The sequence below is a fragment of the Pleurodeles waltl genome, chromosome 6 (assembly GCF_031143425.1).
Source record: "Pleurodeles waltl isolate 20211129_DDA chromosome 6, aPleWal1.hap1.20221129, whole genome shotgun sequence".
Taxonomy (NCBI): Eukaryota; Metazoa; Chordata; class Amphibia; order Caudata; family Salamandridae; genus Pleurodeles; species Pleurodeles waltl.
In genome coordinates this window covers 408,701,446-408,722,578 of record NC_090445.1, presented here as the reverse complement: position 1 = coordinate 408,722,578, position 21,133 = coordinate 408,701,446, and the positions used below count along the sequence as shown (strand labels likewise).

At 46.7% G+C, this 21,133-nt stretch overlaps 1 protein-coding gene across 3 annotated transcripts in view; it reads left to right on the top strand.

Moving 5' to 3' along the window:
- The window catches only part of AHCYL1 (adenosylhomocysteinase like 1), a 266,946-nt gene that overhangs the window by 116,875 nt on the left and 128,938 nt on the right, over window positions 1–21,133 (top strand). For all 3 annotated transcript variants that reach the window (XM_069238342.1, XM_069238340.1, XM_069238341.1), the window contains exon 5: window positions 2,909–3,011. In XM_069238342.1, coding sequence (XP_069094443.1) covers window positions 2,909–3,011 — 103 coding nt within the window. The remainder of the gene's footprint in view (window positions 1–2,908; window positions 3,012–21,133) is intronic.

The following is a 21,133-nucleotide window of genomic DNA, read 5'->3' as shown; positions in this document are numbered from 1 at the left end:
ACTCGCAGCAGGCCAAGCATAAAAGCAAATAATACAGGGACTTTGTAGTAAATTCAAAGTAATTAACATAGATTGTAGAATTTTGTGACAAAGTGCTGAACAAAGGCACATTTAGAGCGTCCCACCAGGGAGCTCCACCAGAAATACTGCAGTCCCCGAAGATTAAGAAAGTTCCTTCTTTAAAAGGTGAGAGATCCTCCACCTCAGAAATACAATGCCTTGTATTTTAATTGCTGCAGCTCTTTTTGCCAGTGTAAGCAACTGAACCTATAAGATGGCTTTTCTTTGCTTCATTGTGAAGAAGGCAATCTACAAGTTGGTAGATTGACACACTATTTGAATAGTGCTTCACTGTATTATTCTTGTCACAGGCCTGCAGTCGGATTTGCAGCTGCGCCAGGAATGTAGACCTCTACACCATGTTGTTTAGGGAAACCTCACCTGATCTTGACATTGTAAGAGTGCACAGTCTCAGGTTGTAGCACAATTTTCTGTGACTGAAGGAAAAAGGTGTCTCTTCAGTTTTCTGAGCAGAGCATCAAGACCAATCCAATACTGTCAGATGAAACACATCTCAGTCACGGATTAGGCCAGGCATGCTGATTTTATGAATTTTAAACGTTGGGGCCCCACAGGTACACCAAGCTCTACTTAGATTGGGGAAAGCTATGTACAGTCTGCCTTCATCAAGGCTACTTCAAAACGTTTGCCCACTGTGCAAATGTGAGAAGCAGGACTGATGTGGAATATTCTCTGCAATCCTGTACTTAACATTCTTAATTTTATTAATTCCAGTTTTCATAGAGCTGCTAGTACTAAAGCAACTAGGCCGTTGGTGGATTTCTGTAAGTCTTTAAAAATAGGTCAAGTTATAACTTTTATTTTTTAAATATTTACTAAATATCATTTAACGTGATTAGAAGAAGGTTTGCCCCCATTTGTCAGACTGAAGTCTGAGCAGTAAAGAAGGCTTAGTAGTCCATGGATTGGATTGGGAGCGGCAGACTGGACTGACAGGTTGTGAAAGGGATTCGAACAACGTCCAGAAAGCAGGAAAGTGAACAGGAGCATCCTGACATCACAGAGCGACCTAACAAGGTAGGCTGTCAACTGAGTTTGCGACTAACTAAGAACTAGGGTGACCAGTTAGTGCCTCATCAGATGTTTGACTGTCTTGTTGGTTGTATGTAGGATGAGTGCGCTTCACTTCAGGAATCGGAATATTTATGGGCCAATACATTGGAGAATGGACTGAAAAACATACAGTTCTAAAATGTAGCTCCTTCTTACTTTTTTTTTTTTGCCTGGCAAAGTCATTTCCCGGTTGTGCTTCCTTCTTTTTACAGTTTTATGTAGACAAGCCTGTTGTTTTCTACTAAGGCCCAAATTATAACATTGGCGGTACATACCGCCTACCGCCGCCGTGACGTCCGCCAACATGCCACCACCGTGGCTACCATCTGTCCGCCATATTATGAGCACTGCCTGACTTCCGCCTCAATAAGGGTGGAAATCCGGCAGTTCTCATGGTGGTGGGCGGTGATAAGCTGCTGCTGCTACCACCTGTACCGCCATGCCAGTAGAACGCCGCCAGCCGTATTATGACCAGTAAAGCGGCCTGGCGGTGTTCTGCTGGCAGGGTGCTGCTGACGGTAGCAGCGCCCCTTCCCGTTCCCAGCCGGAATAACACCTCGCCCAAGGTAAATCAGGCTTCCGACAGGGGAGAGGGGGTGGAAAGGTGGGGCATGTTGTGTGTGTGTGTGTGTCTGAGTGTGTGCATGAATGTCTGAGTGTGTGTGTCTGAATATGTCTGTGTGTGTTGTGTTGTTTGTGTGGGTATATGCGTGTGAGTGAATGCGTGTAAGAATGGTGAAGTGAGTACGTGTCAGCATGTCGGTGTGATTGTGTGTAAGAATGTGTGTGAGTATATCTGGAAGTATGCATGAACGAATGCATGGTATGTCAGTGTAAGTGAATGGGTGTATGCCTGGTGCGTGTGGTTGTCTGTGCATGTATGCGGGGAGTGGGTGTGTGGGTGAGGACGCTGTGGGGGTGATGTGTGCGTGTGTGGCTGTGGGGGGTAAGGCCAGTTGTGTGGTGTGTACGTTTATGAGGGGGTGAGTGAGTGGGTCGGAGAGGGGTAGGGGGGTTAGTATGTGTATCGGGTGGATGAGAAGGTGAGTTTGGATGGATGGGGGTGGGGGCATCAGGTGAATGTTGGAGGAGTGGGGGGGGGGGCGCCTAATGGTGACAGAGAAGGAATTTCCTGTCACCTGTAGGGCCTACCGCCATGGTAGTAGGCCGGCTCATAGTGCCATGGGCGAAGACCGCCAGGGACATAATGACCCCCTTAGTGTTCTTGGTTTTATTGTTTCTCCGAAGCATTGCTTTATATTTAAGCCCATTCTACTTTTTCCTGAAACCACCTCTGGCAGGTCGTTTATTTGTCTCGGTCTGGTTTGTTTTATTCTGAGTAGGCCCCTCTCCTCAAACCAACTGTGTGGGTTGATTTATTCTGTATAGGTCACCCTCCTCAGCCAGACTCCAAAGCTGTTCATCTCGCTCTCAAAATCTGTTCAGAAGTCTACTCGCTATTAGGTATTCCCCTCACCTCTTAATTAATTGTTAAACTGCCCAGACATGTTTGTGAGACCAGAATGACCCATACTTGAGAAGAGAATAATGGTTCTCTAGCTTGGGAATTCCCTCTTAACTCCGAATTGGACTTTGGTTTATATCTGATGTCCCTACTTCCTTTGAGATGGGATATCTGTGCTTCTGTATCACTCCATCAAGGAACCCAGGCTGGAGACTCATTGTTACAGGTGAGTAGCACACATTTTTTTCAACCTTCATTTATCTAATGCACATTTGGCTTCCCTCTGAGATTCCCTTTTTGCTTTTCTAGGTTCTGATTGAGACCCTGTGTGCCCTGGGGGCTCAGTGCCGCTGGTCAGCATGCAACATCTACTCAACACAGAATGGAGTGGCAGCAGCTCTGGCTCAGTCAGGTGCGTGTTGTATGGTTCCCAACCTGGTGCATAAAGTGTCACTCCAAGGAAGAATGGAAAGCAAATTATTGGATCATCATTAATATTAATAGGGGCTGAATATTTCCTCCTTCTAGCGAGATTTCAGAACACTTTTTCTGAAATGAAATATCACTTCCCAAAAACTAAATAGTAATAGGAATAATACAAATGAAACATTCTAATAAACATTAACAAGAGCACAACTGTGCTGCCTAAAACTGTTCACAAACTCCCCATGTCAAAGCAATTTAAAGGTACAAATAGACATTCAATTAAAAGTAAAGGAAATGGCTTGCAACTTTCAGGCTGTCCCACCACTCCGGAGTCTCAGTGTCAGGTAGCCTCTGTTTAGTGTTTTTCTGAGTGAGAAGACGAAAGCCCTATAGCCATTTCTGTTATGGAGTTCATGCAGTCCTTTTACCTTCACCTCAGTATTCCTCTTGTAAGACATCTGTCTACATTCCAGAACGTTTTGACAAGTGCATACATACAGTCGGTTGGAAATGGTCTAGAAAAGAGGACCAGGCAGTCTGCATAGCCTGCTAGACAGTCACACCTTTAGACATTGCCAAATATGACAAAAAAGTGTACTCTACGAGACTGTTTGAAATAGGGAAAGCTTTGCATAAGGCTTGTAACTTGAAGCTCCTGTCGTAGAAGGCAGTGCACCCTGGTTGCCCCAACTTTAGCCACAGATTTTGGAGAGCTGTAGACCCTACTGTGCCTCTGAACTTTACACTGTGATCCATAGTTTTTGTATAGAATGGCTACTTGCCGTGCTTCAACAGAGTGCACCACTGAACATTCCAAGAAATTAATAATCTAGCACAATCCCCTGCAGAAGGCTAGTTAAAGAGACTCAAGTACGGCAAACAAAAAAAAACATTGAAAAAGTGCCCAAATCTCAAATGGACCGGGACACATTTCTGTTACTTCCTTGTTCCAAAGAAGGGGCCGAAGAAAGAAGGCAGACAAGTTATGAATGTAAATCTGGCAGGAAAAGGGTGGATAGAGAACAATTTAAAATAAGGTCTCAACCAGCGCTTCCATGGCAAACTAAAGAAAGATTATAATTTATTTAGTTTAAATTGCAAACCGTAAAAATATTACGTATAATAATAACTGTTAGTATTAACAAAGTTCACTGGAATAGTAATAAAAATAATTAAAACACAACAATTTTTAAGCAGGTATATAAAAACAGTATCCTCATCCATGTAAAATCCATTTAAAACAAGATACTTAGAGCACTGGATCCTTAATATCACAAGTAGTAGGGATCCTAGTTCAGCCTTAAAAGGTGGCAAAGAGTGCCACTAAAGAGACCCTTTCATGCCACAGTAACTAATAAAAACTGTCAAAACATAATTCTTTTTAATCTGAAGATAAGCACTTATATTGCTTAGAATTAGACAGGCCACAGTATACACAGGTGATGAATATTATGTGCAAGGGCTTAGACATAAAATATGCCAAAATCTTATCCGAATCAAGTATAGTGATCTTTCTCTGTGCATTCACATCTTTCTCCTTCTTTTGCCATCTGTGAATGACTAGGATTTTGGCCTCGGGGCCTTGCTTTATTTTCATCTGGTAGCCTTCCTTTCTGTCTGACCCATCCTGTGTTGCTTCCTCCATGATTCTTCATAACCATATCAGAGGATCCTTAATTTAGACCCCCTCACTCTAACATACCCCTGAAATTGCCTTGTCTAGATATACACGCCCCTCCCTCTTGAGGTCCCCTATTCTTGGTGTAATTTCCATCCACAGCCCTGTTATCCATTTGCCAAGTGTGCTCTCCTTAAGCACCTCTGACGTTTTGTCATCTAAATCCTTCCACCCTTACTTCATGAGACATCCAACACCATGATGAACTCTCCTTTCACTCCCTTGAGATCATTTTGCCTAGGTATCTCTCCTTCCATGTTCTAAGAGCTCCCCTCTGTCTCCTGAGATGTGAAGGTGTTTCCCTGTTTCTGAAACACTTCTTAGATGTGCTCACCTCCAACATTGCTTAGATACAGCTCACCTGCATCCCATTTCATCATCATGGAATGCAGCCTCACAGATAGGTGACCCAATGACCCAAATCATTCTCAAAGGAGCTGCTTCTTACTTCTTTTGATTGCATTAGGCATCCACCTCAAATTGCACAAGCCTGTAAATTTGATTGTGTTTCTTGGAATTGCTGGACCATGAATATGATGTATCCGATACCAGGGTGTCATACATGTACTTCTACGTAGGCACATCGCAACCTGAATGGATTAGGGTGGTTACATTTTATTGTCTTAACAGCCACCTTTTGTTCCATGTCTCATTAACCAGGGAGACCCTACTCTTGCTACAGCTTATTTGTGCCCTCTAGGTTTGTTTATTTGCTGCTGAACCTCTGATTTGTGGCCACTGTTTTTACAGAGTAAATTGTATCTACATTATCTGTCCTGACTAAGGACATCACTGACGCATGGGCCACACAGTGCGGTCCCCAGGGGAGGAACTGGAGTGTGGGGGTCGGACTGCCATAACCTGCCTTGAGCATTAACAGGTGCCAGGGAAAGGAGGGGGCTCCCCGATCATCTACTGAGGCCCAGCATTGTCTAACTTTAGTCATAGTGGCCTGGTGTCTCCGACATAGTGGAGGCTGATTGGACTGTTTGTGCAGCATTTGCTCCTGCTTCCCCCTTGTGGGTTTTGCCCACCTAATCCCTCCTGAGCCCACACAGCAATCCGTGGATATCGTGGGACTGATGCAGAGGGAGTACTTATGAGTTGAGGGTGCCCTTGACCTGCAGGTGAAGCCCGCTGGATGCCTGTGGGACTGGGAGGACACCACTGAGAGGCTGGTTGGACACCACTGAGAGGCTGGTTGGATGCCCGCAGCGTGCCCGAGGGAAGCCCTGCTTTCCGGACTTTGTGCTTTGGAGTGGAACGAGGGTGACTTTGAACCTGGTACTTTCCCAGGATCCCCCTTACAGCCTACTGTAATGGAGGAAGGACCAGCCACACAGGGGGGTGCAGCAGACACAAATGGACCATTTTACCGCTCCTGGGCCTGCTGAGAGAGGGGGACCTCTGGATGGGAGCCAATGGGGACGCAAAGGAGCTGCAGGGACCCACAGGAGCTCAGATTATGTCCACAATAGAAGCATCTAGTGCAGTGGGCCAGGTTAAGATAGATGCTGTTTCCTCGGATGTTGGCCTCTTGCGTGTGTATCTACGTAAGGTGGCTGAACGCTCCCTAGCCACGGAGAAGGATATGGCCTAATTACAAGGTGAAGTGTTTGCTTTGAAGTCCGCTCCGACAAGCCTCTCTGCGAGGCCAGTGACTTTGAAGTGGAGGACTGAGGACGCGGATAGCTGCTTTCTGCGTTGTAATCTTCGCTTTGTTGGGTTCCTGGAGGGAGTCAAGGGACAGACTCCCAAACTCTTCCTAGAATAATGGATAAGAAACACCTTCCTACAGCTGCCTTATCATCAATGTTTGTGGTTGAGCGGGCTCACAGGGCCTCATTCAGGTGCTGCCAGCTGGGGCCCAGCCACACATTCATTGCGAAGCTACTCAATTATAGGGATAGAGATACCATCCTACAGTCGGTCCGACAGGCAGTAGACCCTAAAAATGAAAAACACATCATTAGAGTCTTTTCAGATTGCACCTGCCAGGTGCAGCAACTGTGGATGTCCTTTGGAGAGGTAAAGCAGAAGTTGAGAGCTATGGACATCTGTTACATTTTATTGTATCCAGTTTGGGTGAAGGTTCTTCACTCTGACCGCACACATTTTTGCGATACCCCAGAGGAGGTTTGGGATTGGTTGGAGGTTCGTGGAGTTGGGCCAATACCGGCCCGGCTTCCTACCAGGCTGGGTGTGGGCCCTCTGGAGGTCGTCGTGCGCAGCCGGAAAAGAAACGCAGATGGCATGGTGGGAATGGCCACCAGTTCGTCCCAGTGAGTGGAGGTCCGACGAGATGGTACACTGGATCTTCAGAGTCAGCGCTCTGAGAGGGAGAAAGCTAGAACGCTCATGGAGGCTGTGATGGCCTCTACCTCAGAAGACGGTGGAGCAGACGAAGTGGACGACATTCCTCAGTTAGTGGAAACCTGACTACTGGTGTGGGACTGTGTTGTTCTTAAGGCTGGAGCCTTGACTGCAACGTACAATGGACTTGTGTGGCAGCCATGTGACCGCTACACGGGGCCATATGTTAGGTGACTTGGCGATGTCTCAGGAATCATATATTGTGCATGCATTGAGTGGGTGGAGGTGTGCTTGAGACTCCCGTGGGTGGATACGGGCAGGCCATCCTCCTACCTCAAGCACTTGGCCGGGGTTACTTGCAGAGCGTTAGTTGTTGAGTGTTGGTTGTAACAGGGGTGTGTATGGGTGTGTGAACATGTTTATCAAGAGTTACAGGGTAAATGCTTTTTTAAGGAGGGCGGGTATACATATTGCAATGCTTCAGGAGACTCATCTGATGGATGGGGAGGTACTGAAGTTATCAAAGAAGTGGAGGGGTCAGGTGTTTTCGCCAACATACTCCAGCTATACTTGGGAGTTATAATATGGATGGCCCCACAGATGTCTTTCCACCCCCCTTGGTTCCTTGGTTGATATAGAGGGCAGGTATGTGGTGGTGCATGGACTGTTGGGTTGCATGGAAATGTGCTTCTTGAACGTATAAGCCCCGAATGTGGATGATGGGGAGTTCTTTCGGACCCTGGAAAGAGAGCTCATCAACTATGTGGGAATGGCAATAGTTTGGGGGGGTGATTTTAACTGCGTACTTGACGGGTGACAGGATAGACGCCCCACCCTCAAGGGAACGAAGCCCCACATGACGGCTGGCCTGCAGGAATTTATGGAGAGGTTAGCCTGTAAGGGTGTGTGGCACGAACTTCACCTCGGGATGCAGAAGTTATCCTGCTTCACCCCGCTCATGGTGTGTATATCGATTGGATAGATTTTTGGTGTCCGTAGAAGGCAGGTCCACTGTGATCAGATCCCGATATTTGGTGCGTTTCTCATCAGACCATGTACTGCTGTTGCTAGAGTACGGAGTAGTACACGCGCCTTAGGATCCCCTGTAGCATATCTGCCCTGAAGCAATTGGGGACCAGACCTTTAGGGAAGAGAAAGAATGTGTGCTTCAGGGATATTTTTATGAGAGTTGGCACTCCACCCTGCAGAGAGGTATAGAGTGGGCCTCCTTGAAATTGGTAATAAGAGGGGAGAGTCTCTCCCAGGTGTGTGGTACTAGTCGTCACCTGGAAAAAGAGCTGACTGAGGCTGAAGACAAATTGATGGACTTGCAGCGGGGGGAGGTTGGAAGACTTGGGGTCATGAACAAAGCCATGTGAGAAGCCCAGCGCAGGGTGGCTAATGTATGGGACAATCTGGACTGTTTCACTAGAAGGGAATACCGTCAGAGGTTGCATTGTGAGGGTGACAAGTCGCGTCACCTATTGGCATGTCTTCTTATGAGGGAGCAGCCACCCCTTTGAACTTATTGCTACTTCGACCTAACAGCTTGCGTATTGCAGGCCAGTTGGGCATAAATGCCCTCTTGGGTTATCATCTGGTGAGGGTGTATGCAGCCCCAGGTGACGATGCACGACTCACCATAGGCAAATTCCTGGACCGAGTAGTTTTACCCTGCCTTACCGGGGAACAGAGATACCTTCTTGATGGCGAGCTGCAGGCGAAGGAGCTCGAAATGGCAATTAGGGACATGTCTCATAACAAGAATCCGGGCTCAGATGGCTTGCCAGTAAAATTCTGTCATATCTATTCCGCCTTACTGATCCCAAACCTGCTGGAAACACTGCTGGAGGCGAGGCAATTATCATGACCTTACCTGAACCCTAGAAAGATTTGAATGACCCGGCTCCTACAAGCCTTTCTCAATGTTGAACGTAGATGTAAAGATGCTTGCCGAGGTATTGGCCACGAGACTGAGGGCAGTTGTGCTGAGCCTGATAGCAGAGGACCAGTGTGGGTTCATACCAGGGAGGCGCATCCACACGAATCTCCAGTGCCCATTACATGTGATAGACGCAACGCTGGGAATGGCCTTTGAGGTGGCGTTGGTAGCAATGTATATCGTGAAGGCCTTTGATACCCTCGGTTCGGAATATCAATGGGAGGTCCTGCGACATCAGGGTTGGGCCCTGAGTTTAGGTCTTGGGTGTGCCTCCTCTATACAGCACCGGTTGCGTGGATATGGACTGGGGGAGTTGTGTCTGAAGCTTTCCCTGTAGAGTGAGGCACATGAAGGGGTTGCCCTCTCCTTCCTCTTCTGTTCGCCTTGGCAATGAAAACTGTGGCGGAGTGCCTCAGGCTCGAGTTGGAAGAGTTGGGGGGTGCAGGTGGGGTCCTCAGTACATGTGATTTCAACCTGACGACACCCTTCTTTATTTATGCCGGCTGGAGATGTCCATCCCTAAAACAAGTGATGGACGGAATACTGAACATTGTCAAACACTCACCCCCAGTACACTCACCCCCAGTCACAGATCTGGGTTTAATCCATCGTCCTTTTGCTCACCATGCCACCTCAGTTTGGACCCAGCCATATGCAAATCAGTCTTGACCCTGCTCCTCATGGGAACAGTCCAGCCCGAACTGCCAAGCCAGGTCCTCACTGGACCGGAAACAAGCATCCTGGGACCGGTTTCGGGGTTTCACCCCTCATCAGCCAAGCTAGCTTGAATCCAGTGGCATGGGAAGCACGTCCATCATCCTTTTGTGTTGCTAAAGATGTCCATCCCTAAGCTGCTGGATGATTTTGCAAGCACCTCAGTACTGAGAGTCAACCACCTTAAGAAGGTGTTGTTCCCTTTGGCAGGGCTGCTGGGACTCCCCTGTGAGGAGATCCTAGTGGTGGACTTACCCTGGGAATTGGAGAAGTTCCCGTATCTAGGCATGCAAATTGTTAATGAGGAAGAACCCCAATACGACCTGGACATAGGTTGAGTGCTAGCCGGACTGTTGGGGTGATTCCGCCGCCCGCCAGGAGGGAACTGCCAAGCGGCCCCCATTCCAACATTCCCGCCGGCCCAGCGGGAATGAGGCCGCAACACAGGAGGCGGCTCCTAATGGAGCCGGCGGTGTTGCGGCCGTGCGACGGGTGCAGTTGCACCCGTCGCGCTTTTCACTGCCATGCAGACAGTGAAAAGCAGGCCGGGGCCCTGTTAGGGGTCCCCAAGACACCCCTTACCGCCAGCCTCTTCCTGGCGGTGAAAACCGCCAGAAACAGGCTGGCGGTAAGGGGTCATAATCCCCAGGGGCAGTGCTGCAAGCAGCGCTGCTCTGGCAGATTATAGCCGCCAGGGCAGAAATGTCAGGAAAACGCCGGCTTTACCGCCGCGGTCGGAATGGGGAACCAAAGCACCGCCAGCCTGTTGGCAGTGCTTTGGTCTTTTTCACCCTGGCGGTCTCTGACCGCCAGGGTTGGAATGACCCCCTGTGTGAATTGGTCAGGTTCTGGAACACACGTCCGGTCTCAATGATGGGCAGAGTAGCCCTAAGTAAGATGGAACTGCTGCCCCTCTGTCTATATACGATGCAGAAAATATTTTGGGATCTCCCCCGGTCTGTGATGCAGAACTGCATAGTCTACTGGTGTCTTTGTTGTGGGCGGGGATGAGGAGCCGGGTGAAATTAGATGACCTAAAATTGGATCCTGTTGAGGGCGGGCTGGGTCTTCCGGACCTGCGCCTCTACCACCTTGCAGGACACTTGCAGTATGGGGCCCTGTGGTGTGCAAAGGGCCCTACCTGAGAAAAAGTATTGCTGACAGGTTTGGTGGAAGACACTACCCTGCCTCAGCTACTAATGTGTGGCACCAGGATACCGCCAGACATTCCCCAAGCAGTACGTCAGGCAGCAGTGGTATGGGAGCACACAGTCCAGGGAGTCCTTCATAGGGTGCCTTATGTGCACCTGCTGCCGCTGGAGTGGCTGAAACCCTTCCCACACATGCAATCTCTGATGGACATGACGCAGTGGCTGAAGGGTGGCTGCAAGTCAGCAGGCGACCTATACTTAAATGGCACCTTTGTCACTAGGATGGATGTTGCTGACTTGTTTGGAGTCCCTCTGGGGCAGTTCCTTCAATCTGCGTAATAGCAAAGGTCTCATTCTCCAGTATTGGATCTTTCATAGATTCCCCGTTGTCAAGGTGGGAGCCTCACGGTAACTTCAAATACACATAGCAGTGAGTGTAACACACTAGGCTCTAATGGCCAAAATAGGCACTGTTATAGCCTAGCCATGTTCTTTTATAAAAAAAGAACCAAAGTTGAACTTCAGCCAACCAGGCTCCAACACCCTCTAGAACACTCCCAACAGAGGCTGTTTCCCTCAGATTTTTTACTGCACGTCATGTGAAGGGAGACTCCCTTTTAGTTTATTTTCTCTCAGAGTACCCAGCTTTTCAGTGTACAGAATGTCCCAACAAACTAAAAAAGGACTTTTCAGAGACTGTGGCAGTTGTGGGAGGAAAAGGCTTCACATTGATGACCTCCACAAGAAATGCATCTACTGCCTGCATCCAGATCACAAGGTGGGGGGCTGTAAGATCTGTCGCACCTTCAGTCATAAAACCCTGAAAGACCGAGAGGGTAGACTTTTGTTGTGGCTCCAAAAGCAGCAGGCCATGGAGAATCCTTCTTCTGATGAGTGTGAAGCTTCATCACACACTACTCACTCCCTAAAAAGGCCTGAAGGGGAGGAAAAACTGCCTACAGAACCTCCAAGAAAGGTGGCTAAGAAATCTAAATATCTCTCTTTGAGAAACATAAACACCAGGAGAGTGCTGCCTCGGGATCAGAGACCCACTTAAAACTCTCAAAAAAGGTTCATTCAGAGCCTACCACACCTTTGGGAAAAAAGGCACCCCAAAAAAGTGCCTCCCTGTCCCTATCGCCGGGGAAATAACCAGGAAGATTCTCCTCAGATTCTGGCAAAAAAGGGCCAACAACGAGAATGCTGTTGACAACCGTGTCGCTGGCCACTGCGATGACGTTGACGTTTACCACGGCGGTGTCCCCGATGATTATTACATCATCGCCACTTTCTTCGACGGCGATCATTACCGCAAAAATTTACAAGAAGGCATCGTCAACAAAGACGTCGTCGGCGAGAGAGAAGTCGGAAGGCTCGTTGTTGCATCCGTCGATTGTGGCACTCCCGTCGACGAAACACCAGATGACTAGGGCGAAGAAGGTACAGTCGACGACAGTACCGTCGACAAGGGAACCGTCGACGAAGAAACTGTCAACTGGGGAAGAACCATCAACGAGGACATCATCGACGGGAGAATTGTCGACGAGGAAGATAGCAGTTTCGTCAGCGCCACCGTCAACAACGACACCATCTTCAGGGGATTTCATAACTCAGCAAGACTCACCAAGATTCCTTCCTCTTTCTTTCATTACCATGGGAGAGAAGACATCTCCAAGCCTCCCGATGCATACCTCCCCAAGCAAGATGTTGCTGTATCCTCCTCAGCATCTATTGGATGATGATGACGACGACGTCTATTCTCAGGATGAGGGGATGTTTGGTGCAGCCAGTAGTCCGTCCCAACTGCATGTCAAATGGCAGGACCTGGAAGGCAATGAAGATGGACAAGAGCAGCACACCTATTCGTCAACTAGAGTCCAACCGGATCCGTCATACCCCACGTTTGAGACAGAAGCTTCTTTTCCCATGCCTAGATCTTTGGTGTCGGATCTCCAGGGTATGTTACAGGATTACTAGCGAAGATTTCCGCCATCACTACTGGCGACTCCGTCCAGGCCGTACAGATGGATCTGCAGACCCCAGTCATCTGGGGACGCCACACAGAAACATTCCGTTTGTTCAACCACCGCAGGATGATCATAACTCCACAGACGAGGAGAGAGAAGAAGGTGAGATACCAGAGGCAACTCCTAGTGAGTGGGATGAATACCTTATCCCTACACCGTCGCCACCACCAGCAGGATCAGTGGATTCACCCCCGGAGGACATAAGGGGGTTCCATAATTTGATGGAAAAGGTGGCCAAAAGATTAGAGCTACCCATTATTTCGTAGGAAACTGATTGTTTCCTATACGACTTTAAAGAGCCATCAAAGAAGTCAGTTAGGGCTATTCCTATAGTGGATTTTTCATGGCAGGAAGGATTGAAGGCGATGAAAAATCCAGCTACAAAACCTTCCCAGATGACGTGGCTGGAAAAGAAATATAAAGCCCCGGAAAACACTCCAGCCTGCTTAGTAACCCAACCAAAGCTGGATTCTGTCATATCTCAGGCGGTGCAACGTCACTTAAAGAATCCGTCAACGCCAATCACATCACCCCCAGGCAGAGCGGAGCGGCGTTTGGACAACATCGGGAAGAGATTCTATTCTGTGGCAGCGATTACAGTGAAGGGGGCTAACTCATTGGCCATCCTGGGCAGGTATGATCGCCAAATGTGGGCAGACGTCTTCTTATATAGACCTTTTGCCTGAGGATACCAAACTGGAGGCAAAGAAGGTGTTACAGGAGGGTGAGCGGATCACAGCCGAGGTCATCGATTGTGCAATTTACATTTCACTGACAGGTTTCGGGCAGCTAGCAGGCGCAGCGGTCTTGCGTAGGCAGGGGTGGCTGGAGTCTACTTCCTTTCACCCGGAAGTTCAGAGTAGATTTCTGGACATGGTGTTTGATGGGGAAAGCCTCTTCGGGAAGCATGTGGATGAGATGCTACAATCCATAAAGGCCGATAGAGATATGGCGAAATCCCTTGGTATGTTACAGTACAAGAAACAGCCATTTCGAGGTGCGAAGGGCAGAGGAAGTTACTCCTTTCGTGGTGGTTTCCAGCAGTATAGACCACAGTACCAGTCATCTCCAGCAGGACTCCAACCACAGTACGGACAGCATCAGCAGCACTATCGGTTGCCACCTACCGCTTCTTATAGACACCCCGCAAAAGGAAGACCTGTTGCCCGTGGCAGAGATACGGGCAGAAAGCAATGACCGGACAGCCATACCAGCTACCAACACTACCCAGATGTAGAAAATTGGGGGTAGCATCACTTGTCAATTCCTTCGGTGGTCAAGGATAACATCCGACAAGTGGATGCTAGATATAGTGGCCAACGGCCATACTCTGGAGTTCTTACAGAAACCACCAAATATCCCTCCGTCCAGTCCGCCACCTCCACGATTAAAACAACTCCTCAAAGAAGTGTATGTGATTTTGCGCAAAGGGGCATTAGAACTTGTTCCAACTCTACCACGGATTCTATTCACGCTTCTTTCTAGTAAAGAAGCCTTCAGGAGATCGGCGCCCCATTCTAGACTTAAGATCCTTAAATAAGTTCCTGAAGAAGCAGTTGTTCTGTATGGTAATGCTACAGGACATCCTACGCCTCTTGAATTCAGGAGATCACATGACATCCCTAGACCTCCAGGATGCGTATTTCCACATCCCAATACATTGAAACCATCGCAAAGTTCTCAGGTTCAGGGTAGCTGTTATGCATCTGCAGTTTTGTGTCCTCCCATTCGGATTAAAGTCAGCCCTCTTGAATTCAGGAGATCACATGACATCCCTAGACTTCCAGGATGCGTATTTCCACATCCCAATACATTGAAACCATCGCAAAGTTCTCAGGTTCAGGGTAGCTGTTATGCATCTGCAGTTTTGTGTCCTCCCATTCGGATTAAAGTCAGCCCCCAGAATTTTTACAAAGATGTTAGCTCCAGTAGCAGCTCACCTACGTCAGTTGGGCATGCAGCTTTTTCCCTATCTCGGTGACTGGCTCATCAAGGCATCCTCAAGAGCTCATGGGGTAGACCATACAACCGCTTGCCTCCAGTTGTTAGAGGATATTGGTCTTACCATCAATTATCGCAAGTCACACGTTCACCCCACGCAGAAACTGAATTTCTTGGGAGGAATACTAGATACTAATAAAAGCAAAGCATACCCGCCTCAAGAGAGAAAACAAAAGCTGTCCAGCTTGGCCCACAAGCTATCCACAAAAAAGTTTGTTTCAGTTCGACCTTACAAGTTATTAATGGGAATGATCTTATGTATTCTGCTGATCCCAAATTGCCGACTACGTATGCGACCTCTACAGGAGCAACTGGATGCTCAGTGGCTTCAGACGCAGGGCTCCTTCGAGGATCAAATTCTCATCACACCAACAATGCGAGCTGCCATGTCTTGGTGGGCGAGACTGGCCAACTTGCCCAATAGCCTTACGTTTCTTCCACAAGTACCTCACTACATAGTAACAACAGATGTGTCCCTCGAGGGATGGGCTGCCCACCTTCAGGATCTGTGAATAAGTAGGTCTTGGACTCAAAAGGACAAACAGCTCCACATAAACCAGCTGGAGCTCAAAGCAATAGGTCTGGCTCTAAAGGCTTTTTTACCAAGAATTCGAAACTCGGATCCGGACGAACAATACCACAAGCATGTTTTACCTAAACAAACAGGGTGGCACAAGGTCCTTACAGCTCTCACAACAAGCTCAGAACATTTGGAAATGGTCGATAAGAAACAATATTTCTCTGAAGGCGGGGCACGTGCCTGGGCAGACCAACGTCCTAGCAGACACTCTGAGCAGGACGGTTATCCTGTATCACAAAAGGTTCTTGACCAACTCTTCCGGATGTGGGACAGACCAAATCTTGATCTATTTGCCACATATGAGAACAAGAAATGCTCATATTACGCAAGCTGGCTTCCCCAAAAAGGGTCGTGGGGGAATGCGTTTTTGATGAGATGGTCAGGGGTCTATGCCTATGCTTTTCCTCCGATCCCACTCATCCCCAGGGTGATCAGCAAGATGAAGACAGAAGAATGTCGCTTCCTGCTAGTAGCACCCAGGTGACCCAGGCAGGTGTGGTTCACAGAACTCCTCATGTTTTCGGAACAGCGTCAAGTTCTACTCAGACAGACGCCAACCCTGTTGACCATGCACCAGGGCCAGGTCAGACATCCGGCTCCGTCATCTCTACACTTGTCGGCCTGGCTCCTGAATTCAATGAATACGCCACTTTAGACATCTACCCAGAATGTAGGGCAATACTAGCCCTAGAGCGGACACCACCAATAAGACTTATAGGCTTAAATGGAAGCGGTTTTGTTTGTTGTGTGCAGCGGAAGGAGTCCATCCTATCTCTTTGCTCCCGGAGCAGGTACTTCCTTATTTGTTTCACTTGGCAAAATCTGGGCTTTCGTATTCCTCCATTCGAGTGCATATAGCAGCAATTTCAAGATACCGCTGATCTCAGAACACTGCCCCGTTATATTCTACTAGGATTGTAAAACAATTTCTTAGGGGTCTTTTTCTAGTTTTTCCACCGGTGCGTAAACCCCTACTGTTATGGTCCCTAAAAGTGGTATTAGGACAACTCATAAAAGCCCCTATAGAGCCAATCTACAAGGCTGAACTGAAATTCATCTCTTGGAAGACGGCGCTGTTGCTGGCTCTTACTTCAGCTAAAGGAGTAAGTGACATACAGGCCTCTCCATCAAAGAGCCTTTTCTTCAATTCACCTCTAATGGGGGTAATTCTTAGGACAAATCCTAAATATATTCCGAAGGTACCCTCAAATTTCCATTTGAATGAGCCAGTGATTTTGAAAACCTTTTTTCCTAACCCGCAGACAGTAGCGGAAAAAGCATTGCACTCGCTGGATATTCAGAGGTGTTTGAAATTTTATCTTCAAAGAACGCGGGACATCCGAAAATCAGACCAGTTATTTGTAGCTTTTGGGGATGCGAAGAAGTGTTCCCCGGTATCTAAACAGACTATTGCCAGGTGGATAGGGCTAGCAATACAATTCTGTCATGCCCAGGCCGGAAATACGCTCCACAACAAGTTTAAAGCCCACTCTACCAGGGCGGTGGCCATGTCCGCGGCACTCTTCGCGGGAGTGCCCTTGCAGCACATTTTCAGAGCGGCCACATGGTCCAGCCAGCATACATTCACAAGGCACTACTGTCTTGAAGAGACAAATAAAATGGACACGGCGGTTGGGCAAGCAATGCTGAGGCATCTATTCCGTTAAGGTGATCCTCTCTGTTCGTCCCACCTTCCACTTAAAGGGTATGTGAACTACATTTCCTTAATCTGGTCAATGTTAACTTTTCTGGTTATAATGATTACTGTTATTATTATAATTAGCTTGATATGTATTCTGTTGACGATTATGATTATTGTTATTATAGTTATCTTCCTGGAAATATTGATGTATTGCTATCTGATATTAGCTAGGAGTAAAATTACTCCTATTATGATTATTATTATTATTTGTATTATTATTATACAGCTATTACCTAGTTAAACAATAGCACTGCTCGCTACTCTAATTCAAGCATGTGAATCTATGAAAGATCCAATACTGGAGAAGAAAATTGGTTACTTACCTGTAACTGTGGTTCTCTAGTATTGGTATATTTCATAGATTCACATGCGACCCACCCTCCTCCCCAAAGAGGCTCCCCTTATAAATGAACATTCTGCTTCACACTTGTACTAGAAAATCTGAGGGAAACAGCCTCTGTTGGGAGTGTTGACACCTGATTGGCTGTAGCTCAAGTTTGGTTCTTTTTTTTAATAAAAGAACATGGATAGGCTATAACAGTGCCTATTTGGGCCATTAGGGCCTAGTGTGTTACACTTATTGCTATATGTATTTGAAGTTACCGTGAGGCTCCCACCTGAACGACGGGTATGATTCAAGCATGTGAATCTATGCAAGATACCAATACTGGAGAACCATAGTTACAGGTAATTAACCAATTTTCTTTCCTGGAAATATGGGGCCCTAAAGTCTGACAGGCACATAGATATTGCGTACGTCCATGAAAAGTGGTCAGAGGATCTGGATTATCCCCCTAACGGTTTCCGAATGGAGACAAACCTGGCTTAGGTAAAGGACACAGCTATTAGTGCTTGTTTCAAACTCACACAATTTTACTATCTCCACTGGATGTATTTCAAGCCACAGAGACTTGGCAGGGTCTTTCCCGGCTGGTCACCCGCTTGTCTTAGCTTGTCATTTATGTTATATATCTGTTTTTGTAATGAGCAATGAAAACTGATAATAAAGCCAAGTTTTAAAAAAAAACTATACCATGATTTGACCCATACGTTCAGTTTACTAATATATATTTTCACAAGTTTAAAATTATGTATTATTCACACATTCATTCTCATTATATATTTTAAAACTAAACATTTTAAAATTAAGGTACAGTAACTTATGTATTCTATAAATGCAGTGCACCAAGTCTTTCTTTAAAAAAAAAAGTATTTTATGGGTCTTTAAATATGTCGCAAATCCTTGGACAAATAAGGGATCTGCCAGTTATATTGCACACATTCAATACTAAAGCAACAACACATTTAATGAAAACATGCTTATGCAATTTCTATAAGTGTATCACTGCCTGTGTGTGGGTGGGTGAGTGGCTATGTGAGTGCCTGTGTGGGTGTGTGAGTGGCTATATGGGTGTGTGAGTGGGAGTGGCTCTGTGGGTGTGTGAGTAGGTGTGTGAGTGGCTCTGTGAATGGACATGTGAGTGGTTGTGTGAGTGTGAAAGTGAGTGAGAGTGGGTGTGCGAGTGGCTGTGTGGGTCTGTGAGTGGTTGTGTCAGTGGTTTTGTGGGTCTGTGAGTGAGTGTGTGTGTGTGTGTGAGTGGCTGTATGGGTGTGTGACTGTGTTGGAGTGGTTGTGTGGTGTGTGGGTCTGTGAGTGGGTATATGAGTGGTTTTGTGAGTTGGTGTGTGAGTGTCTGTATGGGTGTGTGAGTAAGTGTGTGAGTAGGTGTGTGGTTCTGTGAGTGGGTGTATTGTGTTTTTTTTTTTATTGGGATCTGTATCTGTGAATCTGTGAGGATCCGGACATATCCCCAAAGGTCCACAGATTATTGCACGCTAAAAAATAATAATTTTTTGACAATGTCTTGCCAATGAGGGGTCCCTCGCAGACCTCTTCATCAGTCCCACGGGGTCAGGTTACCCGTACCCTGACACCTTCAATCACTTTGTCCTTTTATTTAACCCCCTGGGAACCGGGTCCAAGTGCTCAAAATGGCGGCCTCAACTTCCCTCCCAGGTTGGGGCCTGCCATTCACGGCATTGCTGTTGGTGTGTGGATCTGTATATCTGCAGAGGATCCGCAGCGGATCTTTGCCTCTAGATTTACATAAATCTTTTTACTTTAATACCTCCAGAAGTACTGAACTGATTTACACCAAATTACAACAACACTCTTTCTGGACCAAGATCTAGCTTTCTGCCAAATTTGGTGTAATTCTGTTCAGCAGTTTGGGCCTATGGGAAATTGCATGGGGAAAATGCATTTGGGACCCCTCCACCCCTGTTGTTCTCAAGCCCCACTTGATGGATCACCCCATAACTTTCCAAACAGCAGCTGAAGTGACTGGTAAACTAGTTTTTGAAAATGTTGTGAAGATTCGTCAAACGGTGCCAAATTATTAACAAAAAAAAACCCGACACTTTTCCTATGGAAACTAGGTTCTAATTAGAGCCTTTGATTCTAAACATATTGTCACTTGAGAGGGCTGTGATGGGATGTCCGTTACTGGTGGTGTTTGTTCCTATTACTTCTTGTCAATAACCTTGCTCTTTTCTCACCTGTCTTTTTCTTTACTCCATGTGGTGATGTGTTGACGGGCTATTTGACTGGAGACAGAGATAATGTGGCAGTGTTGGAGAACTTGTCAGAATTACATATTTCACAATGTATAACCCATTCGTCGACATCATACTACATACTGGGCTACCAAAAGTGCATTCTAAATGAATTGCCTTTCTTGAACCTACTACATGCATCATTCATGCAAGGGGTAGGAACTTGGAAGTGATGGCATACTTGGGATAGCCACTTGCATTTGTTTCCAAAGACTATTTTGATAATATGCTCAAATATTTTCTAAAGAATTCTCAGGAACCAGATGAAAAAGTTGTGTTGACTTCATGGGTTGCTTTGTTGGTAATGTGGGTTTTAAAAAAATAGGACAGTTTGGATCAAGATCTATGTTGTCCTTTGCAGGAAAATGGGTCCAACTCATTTAAACCCCTGGATTTTTTACTTTTGGATTACGTGCTTATTACTGTGACTCACTGAGTGACATTCACTGCAAAGTCTGTTAAAATAGATTCAGAGCGCTAGTCACTAGTGTCTGCATTTTGAAACAAGTTGTGCTGCTGCACAGCTGGGATTAGTGACTAAGTGCCTGATTTAGAGTTTGATGGAGGGGCTTATTCTGTCACAAATGTGATGGATATCCCTTCTGCTGTATTACGATCCCATAATAGCCTATGTAACCCATCCGCCAAACTCCAAATCAGGCCCTAAGACTTGACTGCACGAGCTCCACTGCATGTGTGCATGCATATAGGCCGAGCGAGAAGAGCTGCCTTCCACCTCAGCACGGTATCTGTACACAGGTAGCCTGTTGCAAGAAGGGACCCTTCGGGGATTTCTGCTCACTTGGTGTAGGCCTTATAATGTGAGTGGGATTCATAGTGTAAATATGAAGTGCTTAGCTGAAGAGTGTGTACTAACTTTATTATTATATATTATGGGTGAAATCTGCACTAAAATACAGTTTCGCCATAGCTGGACATAAACTACTTTACACACTGATTATTTAGCAAAAATGGGCCAGAGTGCAAATTCAGTGTCACTTCTTCGGGTACTTGAGGATTTTTCATATTCGATTCTGCTTCTAATTTGATTCTAGGTTTGAGAATGGAGGTGGAATCTTCATGTGTTAATTACTTTTTACACTGCACCAGGCCTAGGAATGCTTGTTTCAAGAGAGGCAAAGGGGAAAGGCCAGATATTAGAGCCAATCACAGGATGAGCTTCCCTTTCAAGTTCTGGAGGGAAGGGACCAGGCAGTTGTGACAGTTAGGGGCAGGGTTAGGTTTTCAGAGAAGGTCTTTCAACAGGCCTTTTTAAGTCGACATTTTGAAATGTTAAAAATGCTGTGCATGAGGGTTGGGAAGGGGTGAAATGATATATCCTTACAGGTTTGGACAGCTGTACCTACTGTGATGTTCTTACATA